The sequence below is a fragment of the Schizosaccharomyces japonicus genome (genome assembly GCF_000149845.2).
Source record: "Schizosaccharomyces japonicus yFS275 unplaced genomic scaffold supercont5.2, whole genome shotgun sequence".
Lineage (NCBI taxonomy): Eukaryota > Fungi > Ascomycota > Schizosaccharomycetes > Schizosaccharomycetales > Schizosaccharomycetaceae > Schizosaccharomyces > Schizosaccharomyces japonicus.
The window spans coordinates 386,467-402,228 of record NW_011627861.1 but is presented as its reverse complement, the minus strand read 5'-3'; the positions used below and the strand labels follow the sequence as shown (position 1 = coordinate 402,228).

Below are 15,762 nucleotides of genomic sequence, written 5' to 3'. Positions count from 1 at the left end.
TCAGCAGAAGTAGACACTAAGATAAGTTTATTTCGAATAGGCGAGGGTGGTAAGAAGGATCGAGATGCGAAAGCAAGAATGAGGTTGGCTAGTTGAGGGATGAAAAGGGGGTCTGGGGCGTATTTCGTTTGTATAACCGATGTCTAATAAAAACTGCTGTCATGTTTTCGGTTTTGCCTCTTCTCACACTCTTTCTTTCCATTTATGGCTGGACTCCATGACATAAAGTAATCGTATCTTAGCCAATGAAATCGCGGTAATTAACTTTAAAAAATACTGCGCTCCAATCATATGGAAGATTACGCATTAGCTACATGAAGAGGCGAAAGTGTAAAAAACGACAAATTGACAAGTAAATGAAGAAAACAAATGTTCTCGTGACGTTCTGTTCTGCATGGAAGGACACGCAGATTACACGAGCAAGGTTCATTCTGCCATACCAAACGAAATGCTCATTTCGTGCTTGAACACATGTATTTATAGAACTGCACGTTGAAAACGAAGTAAAGATCGAGTAGTAATAGAGGCGGCACCGCTAAATCCGCGGCGAAAGATGCTCATGGGCATATAAAGGCAATCTGAAGCTCATGCCATGTCTTCCATCCGATTGAAACTCATACACAGTACTCTTTAGCAACTATTTATGAAGCGTTGATAAAATAGTGTACAGCTTGAAGGAGCTGCGAACACAAACCTCGCGAAAAAAGAGGACGACGGAAGCGAAGGCCGTTCCGCTGCAGCGGAAGCACAAAACATACGTCAATTTGAGTGTCTGCAACGCTCGCAACAATCCAGAGCCTCAGTTCCTTCCTCTTCTTGTCCGGCCTTCGGCAGCCTAGAACACCGAACTTGATCGGACTCGGAGTTTTTTCGGCCAAATTGACGGGGACCTCTTTTGTCAATAGTCACCGAACCTCGGTCACTTCTCATCTACCCAGTTGACCGAGATGCTTAGCGTTGTTTCCTTAGCAGTCGCCCGCGCATCACAGAAGAAACAAGAAAGTGTACCCGTGCCTGGCGCGTGGGTCTTTGTAAAACATAATGGATAGACCGGTATCTCGCCTGCTACGTACAAAATTCTTGCTTCTCTGGTTCACAATTGTTGCGTTGTTGTTCCTAGGACACACGTACTGGAAAAACACACACTGGTATTACCTGAAAAAGCTAAGACCCGTAACGGAAAATCACGATGCTCCATTCTATAAGGGATGTAAAAATGTTCATGAAGAAGCCACTCTCCATCCTCGAATGAATGCGACGTTTATGGTCCTGACAAGAAATTCCGAACTGGACGGCGTAATTTCCAGTATGAAGAATATTGAACAACGTTTCAATCGTCATTTCAATTACCCATACACTTTCTTAAACGACGAACCCTTCACCGAGCATTTTAAACAGACTGTGTCCAAGTACACAAACAGCAAAGTTGAATTCGGAGTTATTGCACCTGAGCTTTGGGATTATCCTCCCACTGTCGACCGTGAATGGGTCAAGGAGGTCATGGAAGAACAAACGAGCGTGGTTTATGCTAGCATGCCAAGCTATCATAAAATGTGTCATTTCTTTTCTGGCACCTTTTTCCAGCATCCGCTCATTCAGAAGTATGAATGGTACTGGCGTCTCGAACCCGATGTAACGTTCTCTTGTGACATTAGTTACGACCCGTTTTACTACATGCAGAAGCACAACAAAGTGTATGGGTTCGTTATTGCGATTCGAGAATTGGCAGAGACAGTTCCAAACCTGTTCCGGTACACATTGGCCCACAAGAAGAAGTACAATCTCAACACGACAGACATGTGGGAGTTCTTCCTCGACATGTCTTACTCAGACACTGTCGAAAAATTGAAAGAAGAGCAAAAAGGAAAATCGGTATATGTGTTACCTGAGCCTCCGCTAGAGGAGCTCGATGGACAGCAGTACAATATGTGCCATTTCTGGAGCAACTTTGAAATTGCTCGCGTTGACTTTTTCCAAAGCCAAGCTTATATGGATTACATTAACACACTTGAAGAGGCCGGTGGCTTCTGGGCGGAACGGGTATGTTTTTTGCAGTCAACTATACACCCAGGTTTACAAGACCAGTTCCATATTCGAGTTTTTACTAACAGACTTTAGTGGGGAGATGCACCCGTTCATTCGTTGGCAGCAGGTCTGCTTTTATCCAAGTCTCAAGTGCATTATTTCCGTGACCTTGGCTATCAGCACTCTACTATTCAGCATTGTGGACAGGAGTATGGATGCAATTGTGATTGTCCGTACGATGTGCCGGAAATCGAGACGAAGGATGGATCCTGCACAAAAGAATGGGCACGTATCATGGGTGGTTTTCTCGATTGAGTGAGATAACGCTTTTCCCTATCCGTGTCTGTGTGCCACTGCTTTGTTAGAAGAGAAAGAAAAGGAAAATAATGGTAGGGAAGCACACTCTCGTTTATGGAAACAGCACACGCGGTCTTAATGGTAGGGAGTCGCAACAATATTTTCGTGGGCTAGCTACGAACCGGGAATGACATGTTTCACTTGCAACAGGTGCTTATTCAGTAAGTAAAAAAAATTGCATGAGATCGTCAGTGTTTGAATATAAATAGAGATATGAATAGGACATCAAGAGAAGGGACAAAAAAAAAAGAATGTAGCACTTTTGGGGCTTTCTTCCTTCCAGTAATAAAAAGTATTGATTCTAAGCATCGTTTGGCATCGAAAAAACACGAAGAACGGAGGAACAAAAAAAAATTTACAGCAAGCGATTGATTGTCGGATTGCCATTACATGTGCCAAAGACGTATAGACTCATCCAATGAAGATGATGCCAGCGTCGTACCATCCGGATGCATCGCAACACACGACAGAGGTTTTTCGTGACCTTGAAGATTTGCGACAGAAGTTTGTGTGACTGTATCCCAAACGTTGCAACTGGAACTGCCGTTACCGGCAAACAGAAGTCGCCCAGAAGCGGAGTATGTGATGCAGCTCAGCATTGTCCCCTGCGGATTTTCATACTCGAATGTTTGTCCTAAGGCTCGGATGTCGAAAGCGCTAGCGATTCCGTTTTCACCGGCACTAGCAAAACAGTGGATAAAGGGAGACATTGTCACCGCATTATACTCTGTAATTTTTGTGGAAACAAGCGTAGCCGCACACTTGGCTGTCCGTACATCCCAAACGCGACATGAGCCGTCAAGGCTGCCCGACACGAATGTCTGCGGTTGAGCGTCGTGAACAGCGATCTGCATTACATCGCGCTCATGACCTTCAAAAGTGGAAACGGCTTGCTGTGTTTGCAAGTCCCAAAGTTTACACGTGTTATCGCCGGACGAAGTGAGAAGCCTATTTTCGTTGATGTAACGGCAAGAGGAGATGAATCCACTGTGTCCGAGAAGATCAAAGGAGCTAATCTCCTCGCTATCTAGACGCGTTATGCGACAGACATTGTTCAATCCTCCGGCTGCAGCAGTGCTTGTGTCGGGGGAGAACGCACAGGACATGACCCAGATGTTGGGCACGGGAATGAGAGCAACACGGTTGTAAGTTTTTGGGTCCCACACAAGCAGGAAGTCATCAGTACAAGCTGAAAGCAAGTACTCTCCGTTTTTCGACCAATCGATACTGGGGACTTTGCCCAATTGACCTCGCAACACCTTTGCCGTCTTCAGTGAAGGGGCAGTTACTCGTTTTTGAGAAGAAAGAACCATGTTTGTTGTATGAAAGAAACGTAAAACTCATAAACTAGCAAAAATACTGTCGATTGGAAACGAATGTTATGAGGCTGAACCAAGAAAACACTGCAAATAATACAAAATTGAGAAAAGTGTATCCGTAGACGATGATTAGATGGCGTAAAAGCAACGTATGAAGTCAAAATTTAGTCGTTAAAGCAGCAATTCGTTAAAAAGGAAGAACAAGTCAGAGACGATTCTCAATTGCACAAAATCAATGCTGCGGTTTTCTGAGGATTTTTGACCAAGCTCTACAACAAAAATTACAAAGGCTCGACTTAAACACGAGTCACATTCAATTGTGTTATGGCACTGGTTAGGTTGCATTCACAGCCCTACGGCGTCTTGTATCACAGACAATACGATTCTATGACGTATATGATGTAAAAAGTTTAATACAAATAACGTTTGATGGGGCTTGCCCGGGTAACGCGGGAAAGGGGGTGGATGTGTTGGGAGTATCTGATAAGATGGAAAGTTGGTGGAGGATCTGCAGCCGGCAAAAAAGTGCATGCAGATCACACACAAAGTACCGAAGAAAAATCACCGAGAATTGATCTACGGGCGCAGATCCTTTTCCAGCACAAAAATGAGAACGAGAATTTAAACTACGGAAAAAACACTGTCGAACAAGGACGAAGAAGAATAGTAAGGAAGAACCGAAACCCAAAAGTGCGAAAGCCAAGGTGCAGGCAATGCATCCGCCTGAACCCGTATAACCAGTCCGAACCCATCCATGAATACAAATGACGCGTCACAAAGCGTTGTCGTAGGACAACGAAGTAGTAACAGTAATAAGAACCACTAGAGGTCGCCTTGTGACACGCGTAAAACCCGCACACGCGGCATTTACTTTTTCAAAAACTTGGCAAATTTGCTCTTTTTCTGACGACCACCCTTTTTCAAGTGTTTTTTAGCCCAAATGTCACGGTTGCTGTTACGAGGGCCAGAGGTGGAAACGCTGGCCTTTGATTTCGCCTCGTCAGTCATCATTTGGTCGGCCGACGCGTCGACAACTTCTTTTTGGGCAGCCTCGGCAACGTTATTATCCTTCTTGTCAGTCAAATCGTTGACTTGGTCACGCAGACGGTCGGCAAGACGGTTCGTCCGGTCGTCAATCACAGGCTGAAAGACATTTGTTCTCAACTGCAGCAATGGTTAGTAAAAGATGAATAGCAATACACACAAGAAAAACATACCAGACGCTTGTTTCTTCTCACACTTTTCGAACGAAGGGACTTTGCCATGGTATTTGTGATATAGAAACGGTCAAACCAAGCCAAACAGCGTTTTGTAGTTTTTGGTTCTGGAGAAGTGGCAGGAGGCGGAGAACGAGGAGAGGGAGAATAGGGTTTAGTGTGGTGGAGTGAGGGTTAGCAGAGACTAGTGTGGATTAGTGAGAAATAGTGCTGTGCAATGTAGTGTCGGAATTTAGTATTAGAGGATGTTGGCATATTAGAAAGTGTGTATACTGGGTTCGTTGTTCCATTGCGCAGTAATTTATTACAGCGCGGATTAAGAGTTTTGTCACAGCGTAGTTTAGACTTGTGGCGTGTAAGATCAGGAATGTTCTACCTGAGGAGTACTTTTTAAACTAGTTCTGTTTTATTTAGGCAGCCTTTTTCTCGAAGTAGTTCATTTATTAAAGTTGTCAATAAAAGCGGTTTACGTTTTTTAAATACATGAATATTACTGTACCGTGTTGTTTATTCATCTCGTTAAACAATTACTGGATTGTGGAGACGTCTGTTTTGTGTACGCATTTTCGCAGACTTTCGCGTATTTTCGGCTTCAATTATTAAGCGAAACTTTATTTCGGTCGAGTTGAGATGACTGTTTGGGCTAAACCTATAGTAAATGGACCTTTATTCAATAGTGAAATTGTGAGAAACAAAAGGGGAATAGGGTATTCTTTTTTTTTTTTTTTTTTTTAAAAAAAATAACGATGGGTAATGATGATGGCTGTGGTGACAGAAGCATCGGTATGTCCACAAATAACTCAATGAGAGCGTGTTTGGGCTTGTTACCCATTTACTGATATAGCACGTTTTTTCGGCTGTGGAAAAATGTTGCGTTGAGCGATGACTATTTGTCTAGCTTTCTTGCCTTTTGCTAAAGTCCATTATGTAAACTGGAACAGTAAGAGAATCATTATTTTGACTCTAAAACATAAATTGTGCTGCATTATAATGCCTTTGTTCTCTTGAATTGGCAAGGCATTTTTTTTCTAAATAAATTAAATAATCTTCTAACCGTGACGACAATTAATAATGCATAGTGATATTGTTTATGAGATACATGGTGAACCCCTTGGTATTATATTGCGTTGCAGAGCATTCTATGAACACAGTCACTGTATAATTTAGTGAGAATTGCAACCATAACGATAGTGTCTCGAACGTCCAATTGAAATAATATCATCCCAAATTTGCCCACTCAGAAGAAAAGACATATCAATTTTAGTCGGATTCCCTTGGGACTTGAGTTATGGACACTTTGGTTTAAATGCCTCGGTTAATGAAGCTTACATGATAAACGAAGAGTAGTGAATTAAACATGCGAACGACTGTTCGTTTCTTTTACAGTGTCGCTTGACTTTACGGGGTGAAGTGTTGAATAAGCAAGCAGAATTCCAAGTATGACATGAGATTGTGGCAGTGTACGACTCGGAAACAGACAGGATTTGTCATTGAATCAGGACCACATTTACAAAACTGAGACATGTAAGGGAGCCGCATGTAAAGTCGCTAAGATTGCTTTCGTTGCTAAGCTGATATCGCAAGATCCATTGGAGAAAACACTAAGAGTGCGAAGATAGTGCGAAATTCAAGGCGCATCTTGGGGGAGTTGTGACAACGAAGAATGGTAGATTGAGAAGTAATTGTCTTGGGAAATAGTATAAATAGGTGTCCATAATCCTCCGCTTTCACCATCCAAAGACGAATCAATTCATCTTTACAACAACTACTACTACTTCTTCAATTCTCAATATGAACTCTGCTCCCGTTTTCAACGTTCCCGCTAAGACTGATGCCACCAACCACCATGTCGCCATTCCTTACCACAACTGGTAAGTAAACTTGCCGAAAAGGAAGCGAAAAGCGACTCGCTTGGATGAGCTTAAAGGTTCATTCGAGCATTCGCTTCCTTCCTTGAGTACACTTTTTCCGTAACTAACATGCGTGCAGCATCATTGCTTAAGTTTCTTCCTTAGCAATCGCCAATTGAGCTTCTACCCATTGGGATATTCATAATTCCAATAATATTATTTTTCTCAATAAACTGTGCTTCAATTTAGAATGTGTTTGAAACCAACAAAACCAAGAAAGTAATCTTCAGGTCGGAGAGTTGATCGGTGTAGCACCTTGGGCGAAGTAGGGGCTGCTAATCAAATTCCAAGTTATACAGTTGTTCAAAAAAAGAGTTGCGACATGTCAGCTGTTGCTTAACGGTTCCCTCATTTAAATTTGGTATACAAACAGAATTTGCTAGTTTGCCGTTTGAGACAATGTGCTTTGTAGCCAGATCCCTTATATCAAACATCACTGGAATGAAATGATGAAATCGGTTCGTGTCTCAAATTGAGCAATGGATTATAATAATGTCAATTTATAAAAGACCCGGCTTAAATGCCTCCAATATTAAGATTCGTCATGTTATTAATAATTTGTAGGGAAATTTCCGTTCACTACTGTTCGTTTTTGTGAGAATAATAAAATCAATGACCAGTTTCCACTAAGACGATATTCCTATTGTTAACTATAATCGCAATATTTTTCTTGTTTCCATTTCTCTCCTTCTGTTTATATTATTATTTTAATTTCCTTTCTAATTAACTTTTTTTATTCAATGCTATTTAATAAATTCACATAGTTTTAGTTACCCTTACTAGTTTCACTCTTAAGGATCCAGAATCGTCTTGAAACGCAACATTCTAAAGCTGCCGTGCAGTTTGTTCGTATTTGTCGCATTAAGACAGATTTTGCGCTTGAATCCAGAGCCATCTTGCGAAAATGGAGCGCACACACTATATACTCATCACTATGAAATCCCTCTTTCTGTCAACAATGCGGTTTCATCGTCGCATAGTTCAATTAACGTTTTCGGCTTTGTTGACTTGGCGAATTGCTGATAAGTGAGAAAATCAGTATAAAGCAGTAGCAACTGTTTTTACTAATGAAAATGTAATTGTTCAAAAAACAAAAAGAAAAGCAGAAATAAACCATCCGACAGAGGATCCATTGCTTGTAAGAATTTACTTTGTAAAACGCTATTTTATGTGATCGAGTAATTGCAAAGAAAACTAGTGCTGCTACATGATTCTTTAATTGATTCGTGCAACTCTCGCCATAGTTATAAATACATGAAATTCTATGAAGATACTCTCAGAGTATCTATAAAATGTCATGTCATGTCTTAATTTATAAATAACATTCATAAATAATTCAATCACAGCAACACAAAAATCAACTAAGGTTGCCAATCCTGTCACTAGTCCCGTATTAATTCTTTTTCGTTCCTATGCGCCGGAGTCGTTCACCAAAAAAATACAAAAAGGGAAGCGTTCCAGACAAACCAATAGTACAGAATCCAAGAAGTGAGAAACCCCAACCATAATTGAGTTTGTCAAAAAGTTTCCCTGCAAACAATGGAAACGTAGCTCCGCAAATATTCTTTGGGATATTGGTACCAGCGATTGCACTAGCTGCGTATCTGCCATAAATATCAACAATGTACATATTGAGTGTAGTGAAGACTAAAATCATTCCAGCGCCAAGGAAAGACGAAAACAGAACGGGCACGAACCAAAAGACTTTGTATTGTACGGTCCAGCCGAATACAAACATGGATGTTGAGCAAAGAAGGCACCCTAAAATGCCCATGGGAATTCGAAGCTCCGGGACTGCCTGACCGCCGCGTTTTTTGACCAAGAAGATATAAAGCTTTTGGTTGAAAGGCAATATAACAAGCAATGAAAAGAGCATTCCTACCATCAGACCTAAATAAGTAAGACCCACCATTTGGACAGAAAAATGATATTCACCCTCCCAAATCTCGGGAATTCCAGTGAAAAAGATATACAAGACACCTGAAAGCATTGACTGGATTAATGCCATGCAAATTGCAATGGGTCTTGTTATGAGAATTAAAAGTGGACGAGCAAGTGCATCTACTAGAATGCGAAATATGGTTTCTCTTTCAGCCTCCCCTTCTTTCGGGACCTTTGCATTGACTGGATTTTCAATTGCCGATGGCGCATTTTTGTTCTTTTGATCCAAAACAGGTTTATAAGTCTCTTTGAGAAACAGAAATGAAAATACCGTCACAACTGCTGAAAGAATGAGCAAGAGCCAAAAATCCCATCTCCATTTTCCAGTTGAAGATATAAATCCAGAGATGACAGGTGCAAGGGTTGGTCCACATGTAACACCCAACAAGTAGTAGCCAATATACTTTCCTCTTTCAACTTTGGTAAACATATCGTTTATGCTACCGCCTCCCATGCCCTGAGAAAAAGAACCAAATGTACCTGAGAAAAATCTAAAGACTAAGAACATGGGCAAGTTAACTGCCAGTGCAGTTGGAATTTGCAAGAGGGTGAAGACTGTGTATCCGATCAAATACAGTGGCCTTCTTCCATATTGTTCACTTAACGGAGACGCCACCATAGGCCCAATGATCATACCAATGACATACATTGTCACGCCAAGCTTAAGTGAGGAAACCGAGGAACCAAATGTTACGGCAATGTCATTCATGCTTGTAACAAATATGCTAGATCCAAAGGGATTCAGGAATGCCATTGCAGAGAAGAGAGCAAGATTGATTAACCTTTGGCGCAGGGGCCATGAATGTGCATCATGCGAATCATACTCAACCTCGTCCACTTGTGTTTGGGCGAGCTCATTCTTCGAGGAAATTTCTTCAGAATCACCAATTGACTTCATTGCTTCTAATGATTTACTAGGACATCTCACGCAGCAACTTCTATAAGTAGGCAATTCAAATTTCTCGTCCGCGGAGATAACAGCGTTGGGAACATGAAGTCATAGAATATCCAATACACGAAAATGAAATCTTTTCGACAATCATAGGTCGCTAAATATTACGCCTGTCCTTTTGCGAAAGACAAATAGTCTCCAGCTGGCTTAGTTGTTACAAAAAAAAACAGTTCTTATCGTCACCACCCAATCCGACTCGACCAAAGAGCGCAGCTACAGAGCACAATAAGAAAAATACACGCCGGATTTGGATTCTAGAATGATAACTATTTATTATATACTGGCATACATTGCAAGCAACACATGAACTACCAACTGACCTAGCATTCTAATCTATGCCTTAGAAAGCAAGATTTGGTGGTGACTTGTGTCGCGAGAGTACAGCAGCGATCATGTGATTACTATATAAAAGCTTAAAGGTTTTGCGACAAAATTAAGCCAACCCACTTTACCCCCACACAACCTTAATTCTCAACGCGTGCTGTGTAATTTCCATACACCAGTATCCAAGACGTTCTGCTTGTGGATACTGTTATTACGTGCGTATAAAAGCACAATTTACGCGTCGGAGCACACGTTCTATGTCTGTTTAGTTTTTGTTCGTTGTTCGTGAAGATCTCTTGAGACTTCTTCTCGGTACTAGAAGTTTCCAGACAACAAACACAACTACGTCGCTTGTGTGAACGGAAGACGTAGAACGAATCGTCTACACATTGACATTTAATACTTAAACGTCTGCATCTCAGTTTTATCCGGATCTGTTTTTTATTCTTAATTTCACTGACGCAACTACTTTGTCAAAGCTTGGTCATCTCTCACTCCTTAGTCGTGAAAACCCGTAAAGGTACAACATTGCACATTGGTTGCTATTGTGACCCTGCTAAGAGTCGACCTGATAGCTATATCTTTTCATTTCAAGACGTCAAGTAGTTTTCTCATTTCAAGTTTGGTTAATTTGTAACTTCATTTTGTTCCGTTTCTTTTTCCTTTTGGCATCCTCTTTTGGATTATTTTTTCAGTTATTCTTATTCTTGTTATAATTGTTGTTATCATGAAACGGAACGCAGAATCTGCAGAGACTTTGTTCCAAAACACTTCTCCTCCTCCGTCCAACAATGCATTTGTGCCCGGTAGAAAGCGTACACGTTTTGATGCGCACACTGCTCCTAGAACACAATGGAGCAGTGGCTGTTTCCCTCTACAAAACGGTTCTTTTACAAACATGAACGCTCCTTCTTTTCGTGCACGGAAGCGTTCTCGTCCCCCATCACCGGATACTTTCCCTGAAACAGCGCTGGTCGCTGATTCGCAGCAGCAATTACAGAATGGCTCTGTGGTTTCACAAAATTCAGAGGAAGAAGAAGCTTTTCCTCACAAACGTGGTCGGCTGAGCACTCCCCAACAAGATGAAGCTTGTCAAATTATCGACATGAACACTGGCGAGGTGTTGGAGTCTTTCCCTTCTTCTACAGTACAAAACTCTACTGATTCAAAAGCCCTTGTGCATCACCCTCACCGCAATAATCGCGTCCATATTCTTCCCTTCCCAACCAACAATCGAAGCAACAATTTGGCCCATCCATCTTTCTCAGCTGCAAGTTCATTGACGTTGCATCCACAATTGTATTCCCCGGGTTCTCAATGCCGTCATTTGATTTGCTATCCATCCAACAGTGACAAAGTTGGCGCACCCTACGTTATCGAACCCGACTCGTCTAAACGATGGGGAACTGTGCATCAAGAACCGGCCTCGTCTGTTCTAATTGAGGAACTTGATGACGAGGAGCTTGACACTGAACGCAATGCAAACGCTACTCCTCCCTCTGTTGTTTATGAGGAACAACAACCCACTGACATGACCATAATGCCAACAGAAGCACACACATCCCCTCTATTTACGCACCCACTGCCCAATGCCGCTTTAGTTGCAGCAGACGCTGATGATTCTGAAATGGAACTCGACGCTTAACATATCTTTTTGTCTTGCTGTCCTTGTACACTAATTCTTTTACCATCTCGTTGCATTTCCACATTTTCCTTTCTACACGAAGTTATTGATGATTAATGAATTCTATTGTTTCAAACAAAACCAAAAAAACCTACTGTACACAAAACCCAATGAAATATAACCAGCTTTAATCGGTAGTAATAGCGTTGGCACGCCTATTGCAGGAGCCATGAACTTATTAGACGATAGTAAGACAGTCATCAGTATTAACGTCAACCGCAATGTCAATTAACGACAAAAACGTTACAAAGTGTGTCCCTCCCCTTTGAACACTTCATTAACAATTTACCCAGCGACCATCTTGTCGCTTTTGAGTAATCTTTTCTGCAGGCAGCTCCCAGGAAGCATTTCCCGAACCGGTGTTGGAACCGATGAGTGGAAGAACCCAACATTCTCGAGTTGTCGCATTTAACATACGAATGGGAGGATAGGACAATGGCTTTGAATAAGAAAGCAAACTCGTCTTCGGAGCAAGGCGACTTATATGTTGTGCCGCGATAGGCACTAATGGCTGTATATATGTGCGGCCACTAGCGCTCTGATGCAATGCCGAGTATACAACATACTCTGGTTCCGTTTTAAGATTAGACTCCGGATGAAATGTAACAGACTCGGCACCACACGGAAATAATGTAACATACGCCTTCTTTAGACGTTCGTATCTCGCCAATTGGTCAATGTAAGCAGCTGCCACAATCTGTTCCAAAGCCTTAACTTGCAGTTTACTGGGTGGCTTCAGTTGCAGCCTCGTATAATCACTGCTTGAAGTCGACACATAGCGTTTCAGAATATTGATGATATGCTTACGCAGGTTCGTAACTTCTTCCAAAGCTTTTTGACGTAAGAAGTTTTCGCGGCAAAACGACCATTTATCCTTGGCGAAGTCGAAAGCGCATACAGCACTCAACAAACGCATAACCGGAGCATTAGGTTCGAGCGTAGAAAACTTGTCAATAACTTGATAATACCGGCGCAGTGCATCCTTGTGTTTCGATTTTTCATCATTTGATTCATCGCCATCATCCTCAGTTTCGTTGGCCCCAGCGTCAGCTGAATTGTACTGCAAAGCATGTCGAGAAACAAATATTTGGCCAATGGTGAGCGCAGAGACAAGTGCAATTACAAAGGGAAGACAAGCGTGTTGTTGACCGATGACCAGCATTTTAGAAGAACGGGGTGGCAAGGGGAACAACGACATGTTCTCACCCAGCTTTGTAAGCTTGCCTGATGCATCCAATGCTCCCAAGTTTTGCAATAAATGAGTAGCCTTTTGAAGACTCACACGGTCGGGAGCCGTCGGAAAAGGGAAGTTCACCACATTATCGATGTTCATACTTTTCATCTGTAAAACAATTCCCTCAATGGGAGCACGAAGAATTTCTGGCAAATTATGCAGAGGGAAACTACGATCATAAACCGCGGAAGAAAAGAGACGGTAACAGTGACCGGGCCCAGTACGACCAGCACGACCAGTTCTTTGCTCAGCGTTTGCTTTGCTAATCCATTGCACTTCATAACGTTGGACACCAGTAATCCTGTCCGTAACACGTTCCTTGGCCTTGCCGCAGTCAACGACATAGCGTACGTTAGGAATAGTCAACGACGTCTCGGCCACGTTGGTTGCTACTACACACATGCGAGAACCTTCGGGCGGTTTCTGAAAAACACGCAGCTGCTCCTCAGTAGTCAAAAGAGAATACAAGGGCAAAATATGCAACGGCTCAGCACTGGCGTCAAACTTTATAGAATCCTCATCTTCCGTTTTTATGTATTCTTCGTCTTCTCCATCGGATTGAATATCCTCATTCTCTAAAGACACTTCATTACGAGCCGCGCGAATGGGTATCTTCCGCTCCTTATCCTTCGCGTTTTTTACGAAACGTTTGCGAAGCAACTTGCATAAGTGCTCGACCTCTTGCTGACCAGTCAAAAAAACCAGTATCGCCCCACTAGGCATGGTTTTATGAATTTTACAAACACGATTAAACGCATCCTCTAGATAGTTCTCTTGCGTTACGCGATTAAAATGTATAGAAACGGGATATTGACGAGAGCCGATCTCAATGATGGGCGGGGGAATTTTAAAGAGCTGAGTATTTTCAGCAAAATCAGATACACGCAGAGTAGCAGACATGATGATGAGCTTGAGAGGCTTGACATTTTCATCAGATAAGTGCATCTCGCGACGCAACTTAACAATACGACTGAGCAAACCTAAAAGAATATCGGTATTGATGCTTCTTTCATGAGCTTCGTCCACGACAATTGCTGAATATTTAGTCAGCAGAAAGTCGGACGCAAGTTCTCTCAACAAAACACCATCAGTCATAAACTTGACGGCAGTCTCCGGACTGACTGTTGAATCAAAACGAATTTGATGGGCAACCTTGGAAGCCATATTGCCCATCTCCTCGGCAACACGCTTTGCAAGACTGACAGCTGCAACACGACGCGGTTGCGTGACACCAATCATGCCAGGTGTATCACTGTCTGCTAAACCAAAGCCTGCTTCAAAAAGAAATTGAGGGACTTGAGTGGTCTTACCACTACCAGTCGAACCACAAATAATTACAACGTCGTTTAAGAAAACGGTTTCCATAATGTGCTGTTCCTCATTCATAATCGGCAATGACAACCTGCTTTGTTGAACCTCTTCAGAACGATCGACTATTACGAATCGCGTTGTACGACTGGCAGCAACAACGTCAACCTCAGCATCAATCTCTCTTCTTTGCTCAACTTTTTTAAGGTAGGCCTTTTTAGAAGCTTCAAAAGTAGCCTCTTTCTTCGGATCAATAGTAACTTCGGTACTTTCGGTTTCACCAACCATCTGTTTTGTGGCCCATTGCTTAAACTTTTCAGCTCTCTGCTTTGTATCCTCTTCGGTAGTGTCAGCTGTCTCCTCATTTTCTGAAGAATCCTCCTCGGCTTCTGATTCTTCTGAAGTCTCACTGACAGCATCATCTTGTTTTGTTTGCTCTTCCTCCTCATCAACAGCATCTGAACCCTCGTTTTCGCTTTCTGATTCCTCTTCATCGGTACTCATATAGTCCTCTTCATCAGAATCATACTCTGCATTTCGCAAGTTTTTCAGACGTTGTACCATTACCTTCTTTTTCTTAGGACGAACAACCAAACCATTACCGGATTCAGTGGATGCATCGGCCGTAAACCCAAAACCAAAAAGTTTTTTGTTTTCGTTGGCCTTTGAAGGCTGAATAGCATTTTGTTGAGATGAGCCAGCAGCAGCAGCATCAGAAAGGAAGGGATTAGACGTAGGACGTTCGACATAACGGACGAGCTTGCTGTCAGGATCGGAAATAGGCAACCCATTTTTTTCCTCAAGAAATGAACGCTGGAGGCGCTCTTTGGCCGTCTGCTTCTTACCAAAGTTCTTAGAACTCAACAAAAGGGCAGTATCGACCTTTTCTTCAGCAACAATCTTAATAAGTTCGTTGGTACGCTCCTTCTTAAGTTTGTTTTCAATATACTTTTCCAGACGTTTCCGCTTTTTTGAAGACATGGTATCTTGATTTTCCTGTAGTAATTGCTCTCGCAATTGCTTCCTGCGTTCATTCCTTTGTTGTTCGCTTTCGGGAACAATAATTTCTGCGTTTGGGTCCTTAGTCTGTGAAGTCTCAGAACTCACATTTGAAGCGACGACATCTTTTGTTTCTTCATTTTGTTGTATACGGATAGAGCGAGGCAACCGGGCGCGCTTCAAGTTTAGCATCTTTTGGATACCGCTTTGACGGCCCTTCTCATTGAACCGTTGACGCAGCCTGCCCATTTTGAAGAATAAACGTTCACACTTACACGCTGCCGCTAGAAGAGAACGACAGGTTCGTTCTGCACTGTCTCGCCTCCGGCGACCAGGATTTGGTGTTAGTGTTCGAACGCAGTTTAACGCACCCGTGCGAGAAGTCCACGCAATAAATGAATTTAAATAACATGTAAACGAGAAAAACATCGACAACAGTTGCTCAAATTAATAAATATCAATTTCAATATGTTCATCGAAAGTTCCGTTTCA

The 15,762-nt window shown here is 42.3% G+C and overlaps 6 protein-coding genes across 6 annotated transcripts; 2 read left to right on the top strand and 4 right to left on the bottom strand.

Annotated features, from left to right (window-relative positions):
- Nucleotides 1–175: 175 nt before the first annotated feature.
- On the bottom strand, nucleotides 176–4,263 carry SJAG_03081 (heterotrimeric G protein beta subunit Git5). Its single transcript, XM_002174212.2, has one exon. It carries the CDS (start codon nucleotides 3,693–3,695, stop codon nucleotides 2,769–2,771), a length of 927 nt encoding a protein of 308 aa, XP_002174248.1. The 5' UTR covers nucleotides 3,696–4,263; the 3' UTR covers nucleotides 176–2,768.
- On the top strand, nucleotides 912–2,688 carry SJAG_03082 (mannosyltransferase complex subunit). The gene is made up of 2 exons (XM_002174213.2): nucleotides 912–2,040; nucleotides 2,119–2,688. The coding sequence occupies exons 1-2, from the start codon at nucleotides 1,042–1,044 to the stop codon at nucleotides 2,338–2,340; spliced, it is 1,221 nt and encodes a 406-aa protein (XP_002174249.1). The 5' UTR covers nucleotides 912–1,041; the 3' UTR covers nucleotides 2,341–2,688.
- Nucleotides 4,202–5,073, bottom strand: SJAG_03080 (fungal protein). Its single transcript, XM_002174211.2, has 2 exons — nucleotides 4,919–5,073; nucleotides 4,202–4,865 (listed from the first exon to the last, which is right to left on the bottom strand). The coding sequence occupies exons 1-2, from the start codon at nucleotides 4,964–4,966 to the stop codon at nucleotides 4,569–4,571; spliced, it is 345 nt and encodes a 114-aa protein (XP_002174247.1). The 5' UTR covers nucleotides 4,967–5,073; the 3' UTR covers nucleotides 4,202–4,568.
- A 2,864-nt stretch (nucleotides 5,074–7,937) lies between these two features.
- Nucleotides 7,938–9,866, bottom strand: SJAG_03079 (membrane transporter). Its single transcript, XM_002174210.2, has one exon. It carries the CDS (start codon nucleotides 9,665–9,667, stop codon nucleotides 8,222–8,224), a length of 1,446 nt encoding a protein of 481 aa, XP_002174246.1. The 5' UTR covers nucleotides 9,668–9,866; the 3' UTR covers nucleotides 7,938–8,221.
- A 101-nt stretch (nucleotides 9,867–9,967) lies between these two features.
- On the bottom strand, nucleotides 9,968–15,726 carry SJAG_03077 (ATP-dependent RNA helicase Dhr1). Its single transcript, XM_002174208.2, has one exon. It carries the CDS (start codon nucleotides 15,697–15,699, stop codon nucleotides 12,007–12,009), a length of 3,693 nt encoding a protein of 1,230 aa, XP_002174244.1. The 5' UTR covers nucleotides 15,700–15,726; the 3' UTR covers nucleotides 9,968–12,006.
- On the top strand, nucleotides 10,773–11,690 carry SJAG_03078 (hypothetical protein; the record flags this gene model as incomplete). The annotated part of the gene is made up of 1 exon (XM_002174209.2): nucleotides 10,773–11,690. One exon carries the CDS (start codon nucleotides 10,773–10,775, stop codon nucleotides 11,688–11,690), a length of 918 nt encoding a protein of 305 aa, XP_002174245.2.
- Nucleotides 15,727–15,762: the final 36 nt, after the last annotated feature.

Excerpts from the sequence above, each read along its gene's own strand:
- SJAG_03082 (XM_002174213.2), top strand. The coding sequence starts at position 1,042 with ATGGATAGACCGGTATCTCGCCTGCTACGTACAAAATTCTTGCTTCTC. Across the intron at positions 2,041-2,118 it reads GTGGCTTCTGGGCGGAACGG|TGGGGAGATGCACCCGTTCA; the intron begins GTATGTTTTTTG and ends AACAGACTTTAG.
- SJAG_03081 (XM_002174212.2), bottom strand. The coding sequence starts at position 3,695 with ATGGTTCTTTCTTCTCAAAAACGAGTAACTGCCCCTTCACTGAAGACG.
- SJAG_03080 (XM_002174211.2), bottom strand. The coding sequence starts at position 4,966 with ATGGCAAAGTCCCTTCGTTCGAAAAGTGTGAGAAGAAACAAGCGTCTG. Across the intron at positions 4,866-4,918 it reads TGAGAAGAAACAAGCGTCTG|TTGAGAACAAATGTCTTTCA; the intron begins GTATGTTTTTCT and ends CCATTGCTGCAG.
- SJAG_03079 (XM_002174210.2), bottom strand. The coding sequence starts at position 9,667 with ATGAAGTCAATTGGTGATTCTGAAGAAATTTCCTCGAAGAATGAGCTC.
- SJAG_03077 (XM_002174208.2), bottom strand. The coding sequence starts at position 15,699 with ATGTTTTTCTCGTTTACATGTTATTTAAATTCATTTATTGCGTGGACT.